The sequence below is a fragment of the Macrotis lagotis genome, chromosome 5 (genome assembly GCF_037893015.1).
Source record: "Macrotis lagotis isolate mMagLag1 chromosome 5, bilby.v1.9.chrom.fasta, whole genome shotgun sequence".
Taxonomy (NCBI): domain Eukaryota; kingdom Metazoa; phylum Chordata; class Mammalia; order Peramelemorphia; family Peramelidae; genus Macrotis; species Macrotis lagotis.
In genome coordinates this window covers 93,355,845-93,374,173 of record NC_133662.1, presented here as the reverse complement: position 1 = coordinate 93,374,173, position 18,329 = coordinate 93,355,845, and the positions used below count along the sequence as shown (strand labels likewise).

General features: G+C 35.7%; 1 protein-coding gene and 1 pseudogene across 2 annotated transcripts in view; one reads left to right on the top strand and one right to left on the bottom strand.

Annotated features, from left to right (window-relative positions):
• GPR63 (G protein-coupled receptor 63) overlaps positions 1 to 13,539 on the top strand; it is a 61,803-nt gene extending 48,264 nt beyond the window's left edge. For both annotated transcript variants that reach the window (XM_074187194.1, XM_074187195.1), the window contains exon 2: positions 7,243 to 13,539. In XM_074187194.1, coding sequence (XP_074043295.1) covers positions 7,389 to 8,651 — 1,263 coding nt within the window. In that variant the 5' untranslated portion in view covers positions 7,243 to 7,388 and the 3' untranslated portion in view covers positions 8,652 to 13,539. The remainder of the gene's footprint in view (positions 1 to 7,242) is intronic.
• On the bottom strand, positions 3,231 to 4,055 carry LOC141489801 (calcyclin-binding protein-like; annotated as a pseudogene).
• Positions 13,540 to 18,329: the final 4,790 nt, after the last annotated feature.

The following is an 18,329-nucleotide window of genomic DNA, read 5'->3' as shown; positions in this document are numbered from 1 at the left end:
GACATTTAGTCATTCATATTTTGACTCTCTGTTACTTCTCAGGATTATATTTTATCATCTTTTCATTCATTCTATATTCCTGCCAAACTGATCTTTTTGCTATTGCTTGAAGTTGGCTGTTGTTTCCTACATCTATGACTTTGTTCTCCTAGCCCAGGCTATTCCTGGAATGTAATGTGTCTTTGTCTCTTCTTCCTGACTGCCATACTTCTTTCTAGACTCAGTTGATGCACTACATTCTATGGGGAAACTTTTTCTGCCCCCCTTGAGTTATTAGTCATCTGTCCCTCTTCAAATTATTCTATGTATTATTATCTGTTTACGTAGTTTAACTCATAGTAGATGGTTAGTTCCTTGAGGGAAGAGACTTAATTTTTCCATTTTTGTCTATACATTCCTTGAACCTAATAACTTTGGCTTACTCATGATGATGTTTGTCCTTTATTCTTTTTTAATTTTTATTGAATTTTATTTGAATTTTGTTATTTGAATTTTTATTTATTGATTATTGAAATTTATTTATTTGAATTTTACAATTTTTCCCTTCCCTCCCCCCTCCCCACCAACAGAAGGTAATCTGATATAGTATTTACATTTATTTCCATGATATTCATAGATCAAAATTGAATGCATTGAGAGAAAAACATTCATAAGGAAGAAAGAAAATATTAGAGATGGTAAAATTGTGTAAAACATAAGATGACTTTTTTAAAATTGGAGGGAATACTCTTTCTATTTTAAGAAAGATTATTTATTTTGAATTTTATAATTTTTCCCCTAATCTTGCTTCCCTCCCCCCTGAACCCCAGAAGGCAGTCTGTTAGTCTTTACATTGTTTCCATGGTATACATTGATCTAAGTTGAATGTGACGAGAGAGAAATCATATCCCTAAGGAAGAAACATAAAGTATAAGAGATAGCAAAATTACATAACAAGATAACTTTTTTTTAAAATTAAAGATAATAGTCTTTGGCCTTTGTTCAAGCTCCACAATTCTTTCTCTATACACAGATGGTATTCTCCATTGCAGATACCCCAAAATTGTCCCTGATTGTTGCACTGATGGAATGAGCAAGTCCATCAAGGTTGATCATCACCCCCCATGTTTCTGTTAGGGTATACAACATTCTTCTGGTTCTGCTCATCTCCCTCAGCATCAATTAATGCAAATCCTTCCATGCTCCCCTGAATTCCCCCATCTCTCTCGGTTTCTAAAAGAACAATAGTGTTCCATCACATACATTCCCCAGTTGAAGGGCATTCATTTAATTTCCAATTCTTTGCCTCCACAAACAGGGCTGCTATGAATATTTTTGTACAAGTGATATTTTTTACCCTTTTTCATAATCTCTTCAGGGTATAGATGCAGTAATTGCATTGCTGGATCAAGGGGTATGCACGTTTTTGTTGCCTTTTGGGCTTAATTCCAAATTGCTCTCCAGAAAGGTTGGATGAGTTCACAGCTCCATCAACAATGTATTAGTGTCCCAGATTTCCTACATCCCTTCCCACATTGATCATTGTCTTTTCTGGTTATATTGGCCAGTCTTAGAGGTGTGAGGTGGTACCTCAGAGATGCTTTAATTTTCTGTCCTTCATTCTTCAGGAATACCATGACATCAGGGAGGTGATGCCATGACAAGCATGTAAACTGGATTTGAGTGAGGGAGACTGTGCTCAGTCATTAAGTTCCTTGGAATTAGCATTAGAGATATGGTAGTGAGCATAGCTTTCTTCTAAGCAGTTGACCTGGCTTTGATCCCAGTGAACAGATGCTTAGTAAATGATTATTAGATGAGTTTGGAGTTAGGAATTGAACTGCTCCTTACTAAGACAACTTCAGTTATTCTCACATTGATCTTCTTTAAATGAAAGGTTGATCTGGAATGAAAAGGGAGAAATTGTAGAAGAAATTCTAAAGGAACAAATGTGAGAATATGGCTACAAAAGCTTTCCAGACGGTTTTGTAGGACAGGCAGAATGCTTCACTTGGAGTTGGGAAGACCTGGCTTTACATTCTTTTCCTGGTACTTATTCATTGGATGATCATAGACCAGTCAGTTAATCATCTACTCTATGCCTGTTTCTTTATATGGTTATAATAATGCCTTAGTGCCTGTCTCACTGTTTTAAGGCTCAAATGACTTCATGCAACTTAAATGCTTTACAAAACTCTAAAATTCTATGTAAAATGCTAGTTATTTTTGAGAGGAAGTATGCCATAGTAGAAAAATGCCAATCCATGGATACTAAAAAAACTGGGTTCAAGCCCTGTCTTGGATATAACTATCTGTGCGACTAGGAGTGCTTTACTCCTCAGAGCTCCAAGAAATTCTACAAGACTCTAAATGACAGAGGAGTCAGTGATGGAGATAAGTGATGAGATTTTCCATACCAGGAATATTCATTGTGAATGAAATCATGGAACTGGACTAAAAAAAATGATATTCTCTGATGCATTCTATAGATGAAAATTTATAGATGTTTTTAACTTATGAGGATTACTTGTTATAATAATTCTATTACCTTTGTGGTGACTTTTTTTGTTAGTTATTTTTTCTTTATTTTATTGTTATCAACTGTTTAATTCAGTAAGAATTTGAGATTAGTTCTCACCACTAGAGGCTTATTTGCTCACTCAATTTTGAATTGTTTGAAGTTTTAGTTTCTCAAGTAATTCCCTAATATTTATAGATAGTAATTAAGTTCATCTTTTAAAACTTCAATCAAGTCTTTTATAACAATCATCATAGCAGTAACTGAAAATTCAACTTCCCTTTTCCCTGTTCCTTGAGGAGCAAGGGTCACTTTATAACCACAACCTATATACAGGCTCACACCTCAAGTTTTATAACTGCTCTTCCTAAAATATCAAGTTGAAAGACTAAAGATCCATGCCAACCTTGAAGGAAAAGCAAGTTTACTGTGATTGTAGGTTCAACCCTTTAATTGTGCAGATGAACACTAGATATAATGAATATATAACTTTTTTAATTAGCAAGACTTTTTTTTTTGACATTTAAATGAGGAAACAATGACCCTCTCTCCTTGCACACAAAAACCAGGGCACTAAGGCAACCTTACTTGAAAGAAGTGTTTTAAAATAAGCATATTTTATTTTAAATAAATCCTCCAGCATGAAATGGAGAGAGTTCATGGTCTTTGCTTGGAAGAAGGCTTTGTAAACAATATACTTGTCAAATGCATCCATGCAGCTCAGCAATAGTTCCTTATTGGAAAGGATTTTTCCATATTGGTGGCTGAAATGACATTTTTGTCTTAAAATTCATTCTCTCCTTTGGCTTGTTTCTCCCTTGATTCTACCCAGGCTTTATTAATAGTTCTCTTCATTTCATCATCTCCATCTTCATAAATTTTCTTCAAAACATTCATCAACCCCTCACTAGGATCTGTGTCATTATCAAAGGAAGATTTTCCCTTTTCTTTGCATATACTTTCTCCACCTGGGTCAGGTAATCCCATTTCTGTTCCTGCTTCTTTTTGCATAATACAAGAACTGTATCAGTCTTGATCTTTCTTGAACTAGCTTTTACAGAGATGGGCTTCAAAAGGTTGTTGACAGTCATAGAGTAATTTTTCCCATTGAGATTCTTTACAAGCACTTCAAATGACCTCTCCTTGAACTGTACCTGTACATTTTCAGTGGAGACTTGATGGATACCATTTAAAGTGATGTAGATTTTCACATATTTATCTGATTGATCCCATCCATAATTGTCGATTTTCACTGTGTACCCAGTTGAAATGGGGGCAACCACAGCAGCTGGTTTCTCATTATCAATGGTTTCTCCTTTCTCATGTCCTTTCTGCTTTGTCTTGTGCTTGATTTCTGTTTCTAACTTGGTCTTTTCTGCTGTTAGGACATCACGGATTCTTTTCCTACTGGCCTTTCCCAGCAACTCCTTCACTTCTCCCAGGTCTTTCCGTAGCTCCTCCAGGGCTGCCTCCATGGCTCGCTGCCACTGCCAGGAGCTGCTCGAGCCGCCTTCCCGCAGAGAGCTGGTCCGGGAGTGCCACACGGCCAAGGACTGGCTGCTCCAGAGTGCGGGCCCGCCTGCCACGAGCCGCCGCCGCCCGTGAAGGGACCTGACGTGCGCGAGTGAAATAAGAAATCTTTTTTTTTTTAGGTTTTTGCTAGGCAGTGGGGTTAAGTGGCTTGCCCAAGGCCACACAGCTAGGTAATTGAGTGTCTCAGACCGGATTTGAACCCAGGTACTCCTGACTCCAGGGCCAGTGCTTTTATCCACTGCGCCACCTAGCCACCCCTTGTGGTGACTTTTTTGACATTTTCCCCTAGAAATAACGAATGGTTAGTCTTCACATGGAATGACTGTTAGAACTAATGAAATAATAATATTAGTATTTTTAATGTTTGTAGAGCATTTACAAATAATTCATTTTATCCTCAAATAAGGAGTTGGATTTTATAGATGAGGAAACTGAGGCAAACAGGTTAAATGCCTAATATCACATAGCTGGTAAGGGTCTGAGGTTGTATTTAAACTCATGTCTTTTTGATTGAAGGTCCATCACTCTGCTTAGCTTTCTACCTGACTTTAACTGACATACACCTGTAATTGAGGCAGAGTATCTTACAATAACAAATGAATATTTGTTAATTGAAGCAAAGGAAATTAATATCTTGCTAAAAATGCTTCCATTTTAGGATAAGAATAAAGACTGGATTTTGTCATTTTATGGGTGTAGGGAATTCCTGGATGAGTAAGCTTCCTCTACCAATGTAGGTGGTCTTAAAATCTTAGAGAGAGAGGTGCACTGGAGAATTAAGTTATTTATCAGTCTGTTTCAAAGGCCGAACTTGGATCTATATCTTTCAGGGTTCAAGGCTGTCTCTGTATCCATCACACTATGCTGCCAAGGCATTCTATTGTATTTGACTTAGATTTAAGTTGGGAAATTAAAATGAATTTTTTGATTACTTCTTTATGAAAACTTGAAGAAAAGTAAGATTCCTCATCTGAAAGAAAATAGTATTTCCCTCTTTGTGTACTGACTGCTAGATCTGGATATGTCTGTGATACTGAAGTGTTTGTAAGTGTTTATAAGCCACTAGAATCAATTAATTTTTTGAGTTCTTATTTTATTTCTCAGTCTTTTAATTCTAAGAGAGCAAGTTATAATAGAAGTGATTTACTTTGTTATACCTTTACATATTTAACATAGGCTACTATAGGAGTTTAAAAATGAACTAGTGAGTGCTGCCTTACCCTTCTGGCTCTAGCGGTAAAGGCATCTAATTCAATAAAAGTGTACTAGCTGATTAAATCTAGAACCAAGTATTGTTCCATGGTCTAGTTATTGGTAGTGCAAATATATGAGTTATGATGGTAGATTAAGCATGATGTTAGCATGTTAGCATTTTGTCAGTTTATCTAAGGAAAAGTAGGGAACATATGCCTTAGGTTAATTTTATATTTTACAGCTATAAGAGCAGGTACTGGACCTGTGATTTGGTATAGAGCAGAGGTTCTTAATTTTTTGGGAGGTAGGGGGTAGGTGTGACTGTGGGTGTGGCATAGACTTGTTTGGCATCTCCTTACCAGAATAATATCTTCAAACATTTGAAGAAAATGCTAAATTTCATTTAGAGGTTAATGAATTCCCATGGGAAGAAATTCCTATCAGTGTAGATCTATGCCCTCTTTGCAACTTCTAATCTTAGAGAGCTGCCTGGAGGAGTAAACCTTAGATGCCACTTGTCCAGGATTGCTAGGCCAGTACGTATTAGTGGGATGATTTGATCTCAGGCCTGTTTGATAACAACAGCAACAGTAATATAATGAAAATAAATAATAAAGTCTCCTTAAAAAGTCAGCCATAGATTTGATTGTTAAGTAATAAAAGGCATTTTGGTTTTTTTGCTTGTTTTTTACCCTCCCATCAGCCTTTCCCTACCCTTCCTTTATATTTCCCTTTCATAGCCATCAAGTATTTCATTCTTACTCTCAAGCTGGCTGTTGGCTAATCACAGCAAAGGTGTCATGGCATGTTTTAATTCATAACTTTTGATTGAGACCTACCCAGTAGCATTGTGCAGCTTACTTTTTTAAAAGATGAATTATTAAAGACAAGAAAAGCATTCAAGACAAATAAATTGAGGTGTGAATAAATTAAGAATGACAGGTAATTAGAGTTGGTGTGGGGAGATATTCAGCAGACTGACAGAGTTTTCTCAGAAGAGGAAAATAGTGAAACCTAGAATCTTAATATTTATTGTTTTAATAGTAATAATAATAATAATAATATTTAATAGCCAAAATTTCTATAGTGTTTATTATATACCAGATACTATGCTGAGCACTTATCTGATCTGATTTTCCAACCAGTCCAGGGAGGTAGGTGCTATTATTATCTTCATTTTACAGATGAGGAAACTGAGGCAAACAAGATAAGTAACTTGCCAGAGATACACAGATAGTAAGTGTCTGAGGCTAGATTTGAACAAGGTCTTCCTGACTGCATGCCTGATGCTCCATTCTGTATTGTGTATATTGCAAAATAAAAGGTAACCAAAATTAGGTTATAAAGTATATGTCTGTTTACAGTATTTTCTATTTCCTTAGGATTTTCAAAATTCTCAGATATTTTTCTATCATAATTTACACATAAAAAATAAGAGACTGATACTTCATTGTTAATAAAGTTAGAAAAATGACTAAGTATTTTTAATAGGTAAGAATAAAATGAATGTTTACTGAGCTTTTCTCAGCAATACAATGATCCAAGACAATCCTAAAGGACTAATGATGAGGCATACTATCCACCCCCAGAGAACAACTGATTTTGACTGAATACAGACTGAAGCATGCTATTTTTCACTCTTTCATTTTTTCTTTTATTCAGGTCTTATATAAAATGACTTATATGGAAATGTTTTACATAATTGCACATGTATAACCCATATCTGATTGCTTGCCATTTAAGGGAGGCGGATGGTGAGGGAGGGATAGAGTTTGTAGCTCAAAACTTGAAATAAGAAAGTTCAGAAGTTTTAAAGAAAAAGAATAAAATGGATGAGAGGGTGGTGAGGTAGGTGATTATCTTCATCATTGAGGGTAGTGACCAGATTGATGCAATCAGGCCAGAGTAGCAAAAAAAAAAAAGTTAAATTTCAAAAAAGAATAAAGTTAGAAATTTAAAGGAAAACTTGCTTTTGTTCATTTCAGATTCAATTCCTATCTTTTGTGGTTTATTTTCAGTTAGACGGGCTGTTGTGGAAGATGGAATGCCTCAGTTTCCAGGCCTGTGTTTCCAGTCTGGCCAGATGGTATCTGCTGATCAGTGGTGAAATGTTTCAAGGACCCCTGTGTCTTGGGTTGAACATTATATCCTTCTGAATCAAATCATGGTCTTCTCGGCAGTGCTGACAGCTGCCCATCCTGGGACAGCAAACACAACTTTTGTTATTTATGAAAATGCCTATATTAATTTTACTAGCTCCCCGTCTGTCCTTCCTGGTGGTATCGACTCCCCCCTGAGGCATGGGTCGGATCCTGTGGCCACCACAGAGATTGCTTCTTTGACATCGAACAGTACATCATCAGTCTCTTCAACATCGGAAGCTTTTAAGAGTCTGAGCTTGCCTCTGCAGATCATTCTTTCTGCTATAATGATATTTATTCTACTAGTTTCTTTTCTTGGGAATTTTGTTGTCTGCCTTATGGTCTACCAGAAGGCTGCCATGCGTTCTGCCATTAACATCCTTCTTGCCAGCTTGGCATTTGCAGACATGCTGCTCGCTGTGCTGAATATGCCCTTTGCCCTGGTGACTATTCTCACAACTCAGTGGATTTTTGGAAAAGTCTTTTGCAGGGTGTCAGCTATGTTTTTCTGGCTCTTTGTAATTGAGGGAGTTGCTATCCTGCTCATTATCAGCATTGACAGATTCCTGATTATAGTTCAGAGGCAGGATAAGCTGAACCCATACCGCGCCAAGATGCTCATTGCTGTCTCTTGGGCCACTTCCTTCTGTGTGGCATTCCCTTTGGCCGTGGGCAACCCAGAGCTGCAGATCCCTTCCAGAGCCCCTCAGTGTGTCTTTGGCTATACTACCAACCCTGGCTACCAGGCCTATGTCATCTTGGTGGTCCTCATTTCTTTCTTTATTCCTTTCCTGATGATGCTCTATTCTTTTATGGGCATCCTCAATACTGTGCGGCACAATGCAGTACGAATTCACAGCTATCCCGAGGGCATCTGCCTTAGTCAAGCCAGCAAATTGGGTCTCATGAGTCTGCAGAGACCCTTCCAGATGAGCATCGACATGAGCTTTAAGACGCGTGCCTTCACCACCATCTTGATCCTCTTTGTGGTCTTCATCATCTGCTGGGCCCCATTCACCACCTACAGTCTCGTGGCCACCTTTAACAGCCACTTCTACTATAAGCACAACTTCTTTGAGATTAGCACCTGGCTACTCTGGCTCTGCTACCTCAAGTCTGCTTTGAACCCGCTAATTTACTACTGGAGAATCAAGAAATTTCATGATGCCTGCCTAGATTTAATGCCCAAGTCCTTCAAGTTTTTGCCACAGCTCCCAGCCCACACAAAACGACGTATTCGCCCCAGTGCTGTGTATGTGTGTGCAGAGCACCGAACAGTAGTGTGAAACAAAAACAATTGCATGTTTACACATGGGTGGTTTTTTCCACCATTTTACTGATTTTTTAATATGACTTAATTATCTTCTACACACACACACATATATATATATATATACACACATATACAACACATATATATGTATATATTCATTCATATATAGATATATGTGAGTATATTGGAGTGTGTGTGTGTGTGTGTATGTATGTACACATTGAGAGAAATTATTTATTTGTTGTACTGTTTGCTAACAGGGATATCTAATAGTGAAGCAAAGGTGTTACCTCCGGGATTCAAGGGAAGCTCACACTTTGGTAGAAAAAAAAGTTGTGGGTCCTTTTTTTTTTTTCTTTTGCTCTTTCCACATGGATTGGGTTTGTGCTCAGTGTTCATTGAGCCTCTACTTTGCATTGAATTGTAGGTGTGTTGAATTGTTGTATGCTGCTAAGGTATTCTTAGTTAAGTTTTGCATGGTTTTTTTCCCCCTAGGAAGACGTTGCTACATTTTTTGCCATTGCATTGGAGCCAAAAACCTCTCATTCTTCAGTGGGAAAATGTCAACTTATTATTATTATTATTGTTATCATTATTATTAAAAATAATGACTGAGTTGTTATTAATGGTAATAATAAAAGTCTAGGGGTTGTCACATTTGAAAAGTCATTAATATTTACTTTGGTGCACTTTATGAAACAAATTATGAACAGCAATTCATCTGATGTTTTGGGCCACATATTGTTTCAGAGTTATTTTTATATGTGGCTCATTTTATTTTAATCTAGTATATAGTTAAAAAATGTTCTTGCTTCTAGGCATGGTTTCTTTAATCTTCACTTTCAGTTTTATTGACTGAAACTATTAAAGTTTGTTAAACTCAGCAGTATTTTTGTTATAGTAGGAGTCAAAAGGGCAGAACTGAGGTAGTAGAAAACCAAATAGAGATGGGGACTGGGTCTAAGATATTTATTAGTATAGAGAAATCTTAGATGAAGAAATTCTGTCTCCCTTGGCAAGTTGATGCCTTCTCTTCAACATATAATAGAGAATTGTTTAGAATACTAAGAGGTTAAGTGATTTGCCAAGGGTTATCCAGCCAATATGTGTCTAGTGCGGAATTTGAACTCTAGTCTTCTGCCTCCAAAGCCAGAGCTCAAATCATCGTACCATGCTGTCTGAGGAGGAGAAAGTTGTTTTAGGTCATAAGGGTTAATTTTTGTGACTAAAGAATTGTTCATTCTATTCGGGTACAGGGTATATTACAATTTTTAAGAAGGAATTGAAGGATGTTCAGAGTTTTCTTAGCCTTTTATAGACCATAGGGATGGGGTGTAGAAATGTAGGGTTAATCATGCACTGAAAATTAGAAATAAACTAAGTGAGATGAGCAGTTTGGTAACAGTTCCATTGTTTTTTGTACAAACACACATGCTCAAGAATCTTGCTGAGTCTCAGATGTGGGTTGGGGCAATGTAGCAAGCAAGCTATGTTAATGCCAACCTCTAACAAGCCGAGATTTAGGGACATTGGCATTCTCTGAGTTGAAAATCTCTCATTAGTAAAATTAGGAAACCAGAGCCATACTCACTGCAGTAGGACAGGTACTGAGTTGTTTTTTTTTTCCCAGTAGTAGAGATGACTCCATGCTTCTCCCTCATTATCTTCCCCATCCCCCTTTGCTTATTGATTCTTTAAAAGAAAAAAAAAATCCTGAGTATCTCCATCTTAACTAGACTGGAAATGCAAGGACTAGTCATGGGTCTGATCCTACTACTGATCAACATGGGAGCTTTGATCTGGTGAAACCTCTGCTGCTGGGGCTCCCCATATTCACAACAAACTTAATGGATACTCAGCTGACATAGCTTTCTATAGCTCAGATCTCCCCAACTAAGGGGATCCCCTGACCTCAGCCTCTCTAGTGGCAGGGATTACAGGTTCTTATTGATCCTTTGGTAATTTATAGCATGTGTAAAAAACATCCAGATGGGATGAGACAAGGGCGATGAAAGAGCAAATCTAGTAGGTCCACAAGGAATTGAATTTTGGAGCATCTCTGCTCTAATCAAATTGAAATAATGACTATTAATATTTCTGATTTATCGTATCATCACCCTTAACCCCAGCCACTACAGCTTGAGTTTTAGATTTCATGAATGATTTTCTTTCATATCAAATGATAGATTTCAAGGTATTCATCATCTTTAATAGCTCAAAAGAAGAGGGCTGAAATGGAAATAGATATTTGAATAATCCAAATCAGAAAATGTAGACATTGCTCTCCAGTATTTCCTTGAACTTTTTGCTTCTGCATCTCTTCCTCAAACTGATAAAGTGCATGGCATCATCTGAGGACTTGTGGATTTGGAAGGTTAAAGGAAATAGAAAAACCCAGCAGATTTGATTTTAAGATAGTCATCCACTATCAAGTTAAAGGCTTTTGTAACTTTGTATAGATCCACATATTGGGGCTATTTTCAGATGATAGTCACCTATATCTTTAATTTTCTAAAAGTTGACATTAGTCACTTAGAATTCACAAGTAAAAATTTTAGTTGCTTGCATTAGAAGTTTGACAGTATTCACCAAGGAAAGGTGAAAAGATAGGAGAAAGTTTTGATGCTATCAATATATTTTCCCTCTAAAATATGAAATAATGAAATGTCAATAGTACTTGTGTGACAACTTTTTTGAAATTTCTCTAACCATTCTTTTATCCCTGAATTGATTAGTACCCTTATTCCCAGTCCTGCATTTATGGTGGGTTTTGTTTATATATTTCAAGTCCAAAACTACTTTGTGGCCAAATTATTTTAGTGAATGATTATGCAAAATATAAACAGGCTATACTAGTCACAGATTGAAATGTGTTGTTCAACTTTAACAAGCTTTTCACTAACTGGTTTTAAAAACAGGTATTAAAGTGGTATAATAGAAGAGAAAATAAATCTCCAAAGCTAATAATCAGTATAATTTGCATTCTGACATGGTTGTTTTTATTCAAAGTATTTTTGTTTTTAAATTTCTGGCAGATAGTTGTAATTTTATCTTTTACTTTTAAAGAATAGCTTATTTGTAATACTTAAGAACGATATAGCTTTTGACAGGGTTAGATGTTGAGATGCCATATGATGCTAAAAGGATCCTGAAAGATCAGAAGGGATACCTGGCAGCAATGCTAATCATCCTGGAAAATTGCTTGAGCTTGTAATAGAATTTCTAGGTTACATTAGAGATCATTAGATCTTTTAGCTAGAGCCAGAAAGAGATCTCAGAGGTCATCTATTCCAAGGCCCCTATCATTTTATAGAAGAAGGAAGTGAGACCCTGAGAGACTGAAGGACTTGCCCCAGATCACACAGGTAGAAAATGATAGCTAGAATTGTTTTTATTATTAAATTTTATTTTTAATTTATGGAATAAAATAAGCATTTTAGAATTTGATCTTGGGTCCTATTCAATGTTTTTTCCATTGCAGTCTCTTTAAAGAGGTTTATTTTTTTTCTGGTTTGTTCAAAATTAGGGTTTAAATTTGTACTTTCAGATGCAGAATTTTTATTTGTTGACTATTTACCACTTTTATATTTTTCTTGGACACCACTGAATAAACTACTACTGTTTATTACCACTCACAGGATCTAGAACTGATTTTTAAAACACTTTGGAAGAAAAGACAAAAATAAATCCTTGTTGCAGACTAAACAGAATTATTTCATAGGTGAAAGTTGTATCCTTTTCTATCCTCTGTCTTTTAGAAATCACAGCCATACAGTTGTCCATTTCTCTTTTTTTTCTGAGTAATCCTTGCAACTGTCTTGGGGATGAGTACTGACACTGATATTAGCTTCTAATACACATGGTGAATAAAATGTGTAAATTTATTATGCCTTATTTGTTGACATTTTACTTAGACAAAGCCTTTGGTTATAAATCAGTTTCCCTTATCTATGGACCTATCCATCTGCAAATTATTGGAGGAACAATAAGTGATTGAAATTTGAAAATCATCATTTTGAAATTTAGTTGAAGGTAATGTCTATATATTTTTTCTCCCTCAGAACTATCATTAGTTATTAATTCATTCTATGTGGCTTCATGGGACATGTATGAAAAAGGAAGGTCAAGATGAACTTGATTTCTGTTGCTCTGCTATTTTAGTCATGTTCAATCAAAGCATGAGTTAAAATAAACTTCAGTCATAACTTTTAATCTATATAAATCTATTGCCAATGATGATTTTTTGTAAAAAGCTAGTAATATTGATGATAATAATAACTGAGCTTTGTTTTGGCTGTTTACAGTTTACATGAAAATGTTTATGTATATATTCAAGAGAATTGAACTTATCAACTTATCTTCCTTGCTTGACATTTTCATACTACTGTGATTTTGAGTGTATATGTGAAGAACTGCTGGATTACAAGTTGTTCTCATGAGAATTTTACAGTTATAATTCTGCACTTTTAACTTCTCTGGAAACTCCCATTTTGTAACAATAAAGTAGACCTTTAGAGCACATGTTTCTTATTGAGACAAATATTGACACATTTCCTAGATGTCTGTCTATCTCTGTTAGAGCCAGTTCTTCGTGATGAAGTGAGATTTCCCTTACAGCCGAAACTCACTTTTGTGGAAAAGCTTGAATTATTGGTTTTAAAGTTTGAATCTTATACAAATGGTTGTTCTGTGTATATTATTATCTCAATTGTAAAGATGACTTCCGACCAACAAAAATAAATATTTAAGTTTTTATTTTTAAGAGTGAGAATTATTTTTTTTTATGTTAAAAAGACAGTAAATCCTGTCATAGTAGTTACCAGCACCTTGGGAAGGAGTGAGTTCCTCCTTATTGAAAAATCTTGAAGTAGAGGCCAGATTAATACTATTTGAATTTATTACAATGGGAATTCCTTTATGGGTATGAGTTTGAATATTAAATTCTTGGATATCAATATATTTTGCTTGAATTATTTTTCTTCAATTTTGCTTTGTTTAAATTAAGAGTTTAATTTCAAAACTTGTTTCCTTTGTGTTTTATTTTAATTATTCAAATAAGATTCCAAGAACTGATTGTGTGTTAACAATGGTTATTGTGGTATTAGCAGCAGTTCTGAAAATAATTCAGAATGAGATGAATATTCACTGTCAGGAGATGTGCTGTAGAAATTCCCCTGAACAGCATTTATTAAGATCATGCTTTGTAATAGACATTATGCTAGATAGTGAAAAATTATTCCTTTCCTATTCCCAGAGGCATCATGATCCAATGAAGGGTATAGGGGATATTGATAAGCTAAGACACTTATTAGTCATCTCTAGCCTATACTTGAAGATGCTTAGATAGTGAGAATCCATTACCTCCTGGGGCAACTTGTTCTTTTAATGGTTAAGAAGTTTTTCCTATAAAGAAAATTAAGTTTTTTTAACCTACAACTTTTACCCATTCTTTCTTTCTTTTTTTTTCTTTAGATTTTTTTGTGAAGGCAATGGGGTTAAGTGGCTTGCCCAAGGCCACACGGCTAGGTAATTATTAAGTGTCTGAGGTCGGATTTGAACCCAGGTACTCCTGACTCCAAGGCTGCTGCTCTATCCACTGCGCCACCTAGCCGCCCCTTACCCATTATTTCTAATTGTGCTACGTAGGGTCAAGCAGAACAGGTTAATCTTTCTTCTATGTCCTGGCCCTCTAAATATTTAAAGAAACACATCTTACTGTCCTCCCCACTGCCATCTTCCATTATTCTTCCAGATAATAGGGGCATGATCTTGATCTTAAGGTCATCTAGTTACTGTCCTCTACACTTGCTAGTTTACCAATATCCTTCCTCAGGTCCCCAGAACTGTACACTTTTAAATAGGGCATGATCAGTGAAATTAGGACAATACTTTGTATATGGGATACACTGCCTCTCAATATGGCCTAAAATTGTATTAGCTTCTTTGCCATATTGGAACAAAATGGTTCATTTTGAGTTTATATTTCACTAAAAAAACTTTATAGGAATGCTGATGATTTATTTATTTTATATCCTGATACTTTGCTAAGATTAATAGTTTCAAAGCATTTCAGCTTTCAGATGAATTTCTATGTAAACTACATCTTTCATATCATCCTTGTGAAGTTGATATTTTAAACTCAAGTATAGAACTAATCATTTACTCCTATGAAATTTCATCCTACTAGATTTGACCCAATATTCTTGCCCTGAAATATCTTACCTGATGTGTTAGCTGTCCACCCACAGTTGTGTTATCTATACATTTGCTCTTTGTTATTTATATCTTTAAGTTATTCTAAAAAATATCAAAATTCTGGTATAGAGGTCCTTGGGATACTCCAGAAAGATACACTTCCAAAATGAGTTGCCACTGCCTTTAAAAAAAAAGAAAACTCAAAATTTCTAACTCTGGCATTCAAGACATCTACATTGAAGTCCAGCCTACCTATAGGTCCAGGCTTTCTCACTCAGACTATCCTGTCACCATCCCATTGCCTCTAGGGAGGTAACATAGCAGTCATCAACTGTCAAAGGAACGGGACTAGACTTAGGGAACCCAAACTTGATTTCCAGTTTTGACATTATATTAGCTGTGGGATCTTGGACAAATTATTTAACCTCATCGTCAATCTGCTATAAAATTAGAATTATAATACATCATATCACAAGGTAGTCAGGAGGTTCAAATATGACACTGTATGAAAATTACTTTGTAAAATACTGACTTCTATAGAAAGACCAGCTATTTATTATTTAAGGATAATATGTTGACCTCTAAGTAGAAACTTCCGATCTCTACTTCACATTAATTATGAATAATAGATTTAGAACTGGAACACTTAGTCCATAATGCCGTCATATTAGAAATGAGGAAAGTGAGGTCTAGAGTGGCTACGTAACTTGCCCAATTTCATTGATCTAAGGGGGGGAAGAACCTGGACTCTAAATCTTAAGTTCTGTATCATGTAATAGAATTTTCAGAGAAAAGACCCTAGGTTTGAATCATGGGTCTACTTTAGGTCAAGGAACTTGTCCAAAGTCACTTACAAAGGTCCTCTAGGTTCTCCTAACCTCCTTTTCACAGAATGAGTCCTCAATATAATAAGAACTTAAAAAACTTTATTGTATTTTTTTTTACTTTTATTCATTTGCATTGGTAGTTTAGACCTAGAAACTATTTCTTACTCTTTTTCTCTGCCTTTAAGAATTCTTTTCCTTCCTTTAAGATCCAACACAGAAGCAGGGGTCTTCTCAGTGTAGATTTATCTAAAGCCTCAACTGAAAATGTCTTCTTTCTGAAATTCTCCTAGACTACTTTTGACTCCAATCACTCCATTCTTCCTAATGTATATATCAGTTTTTGCTGTGCCCCTGCCTCAAGTAGAATGGAAGTTTTTCTAAGGTAGAGACCTTCATATTGTCTTCATTTTTTCAAAAGTTGAATTCCTACAATATGTTGGAGATGCTTAATAAATACTTGTTGAATCAAATTGAATTAACAAGGGAATTAGTTCCAAAGAGTTGGTGTAAACGTAATAAAATATCATGGTCTAGTGAAAAAACACTGGATTGAGGAGTTAAGATTCAGCTCCTAGCTCCTAGAGTTATTATGGATGTTGTGAAGTGACTTGCCAGTATTCACACACTTCTGAGTCTCAGTACTCATTTCCAAAATGATTTCTAGATGGCCTCTGAGGTTCTCCAACTCTTAAGCCAATGATTCTGTAAAGCAGTTTGTAATTAGTCTGTTAATTAGAAATTACAAATTTAATTTCTCCAAGTGAATACACTGAAAAAATTTTAGGCAACATAACTCAGAATTACTTTTATATAGCATGCTAGGATTTAGAGCTCTTAGGAACCATAGAGAGCTAGCTTCAATGGGATATTTGCAGAACTGTCCTAATCAGGATTTGAAACTTCTGACTTTAGGTTTTACTCTTTCCACTAGGTTATGTTACCTTCATGTATCTTTGCAAACAGTGAAGCTGAATTTCTTTTAAAGTTCTGAATGATGCAGAATGTATCTTGTTATTCATAATGTTTGTCCTTCATTTTCTAAGAAGACCACGCCATCAGGAGGTGTGCCATGACATTCATGTGAACTGGATTTGATTGAGGGGATGCTGTGCTAAAGTCACTTTCTCCTCCAGAACCATTTGGGTCCTGTAGCCAGATAAGAATCAGGATGACTGGAGATGGCCCTGGATGTGAGACAATCAGGATTAAGTGACTTGCCTGAGGGCAGCTAGGTGATACAGTAGATAGAGCTTGGAGTCAGGACAGGAGTTCAAATTTAACCTCAGACTTTGACTCTTTCTAGCTGCATGACCTAGGGCAAAACACTTACCTTCACGTCTAGGGTCATCTCCAGTTTTCCTGATTCATACCTGGCCACTGGACTCAGATAGTTCTGGAGGAGAAAGTGAGGCTGGTGACATAGCACAGCAGCCCCTCACCCAATTCCAATTCATATGTTTGTCATGGCATCACCTCCCTGATGTTTTGGTCTTCTTTGAGAATGAAGGACAAAAAGAAAAAACAACCAAACATATCAGTCATAGCAGTTATTGTAAGTTAGGTTTTGTTGAATGTGAGTGAGGGCTTGGAACTCTAGCTTGTATTGTTTGGACAAACATAATGAAAGAAAGGCTAGAAAATCAAGACTGGGTGGTATTTTACTACAATAGGAACATCCTTGAATAATTTTCAATTCTCTGCAAACAGTTATTTGGAAGCCTGTTTTTCCACAATGGGACAAGGGCATTCATCAGAAAACTCTTCTGTGAGCACATTTCCCTCTAAATTATTAATCATGCACTTTTGTATGCATAAAATATATGAAGCATTTGGGGAAAGAGAATATTAAAATCAACTTGGTTTCTTGGTTCTACAATTTCCCTCAACTATGAACTTTATCATTCTGGATATACTCCTTCCTCCCACAACATGCAGAGCAGTATTTTATGAGTGCCATTCCCATGTTTCCAGACCAAAATTCTCTGTGGCCAACTAGTCTGGGAAATGCCAGAAAGGAGAATTTTGATGAAGTGAACTTCATCTTTCTGTGCTTTTTGTCATGAATAATTGTCAAAGGTATTTTGTGTAACATTTTTTCCCTAACATTTGTTGAGGTTTCGCTTTGGGCATGTTACTTAACAAGCCTCAGTTTGCTGCTAAAGAATGATGATCATGATTAATTATAATATTGGGAAGATAAAATGAGATTTTATAACTGCACATATATACATACATGTACAATTACAGTACCTTGTATGTGGTAATGCACTCTCTAATTGTGAACTATTATAATTTAAATAAAATGGCACTTCTGAGTTTTTAGATATAGACATTCATGGTCTTAGAGCCCAAGTATAACAAGTATGACAAGTTCAATGCTCATCAAACTGCAAAAATAGCAAAAGAAGAGATCTTACCAAATTCCTTCGATGATACAAATATGGTCTCAATGCCGGGAGTGTCAAGACAGCAAAAAAAAAACTATAAACTAATATCTTAATGAACATTGATGCAAAAAATTTAGATAAAATAGTAGAGAAGTAATAGCAAGATAACTCAAAGATCATACATTAGGATAAGGTTAGATTTATAATAGTAATACACAGTTTATTATTTGAAAAACTGTATAATTGACTACACTAAATAACAATAAAATGTCATCTATAGAA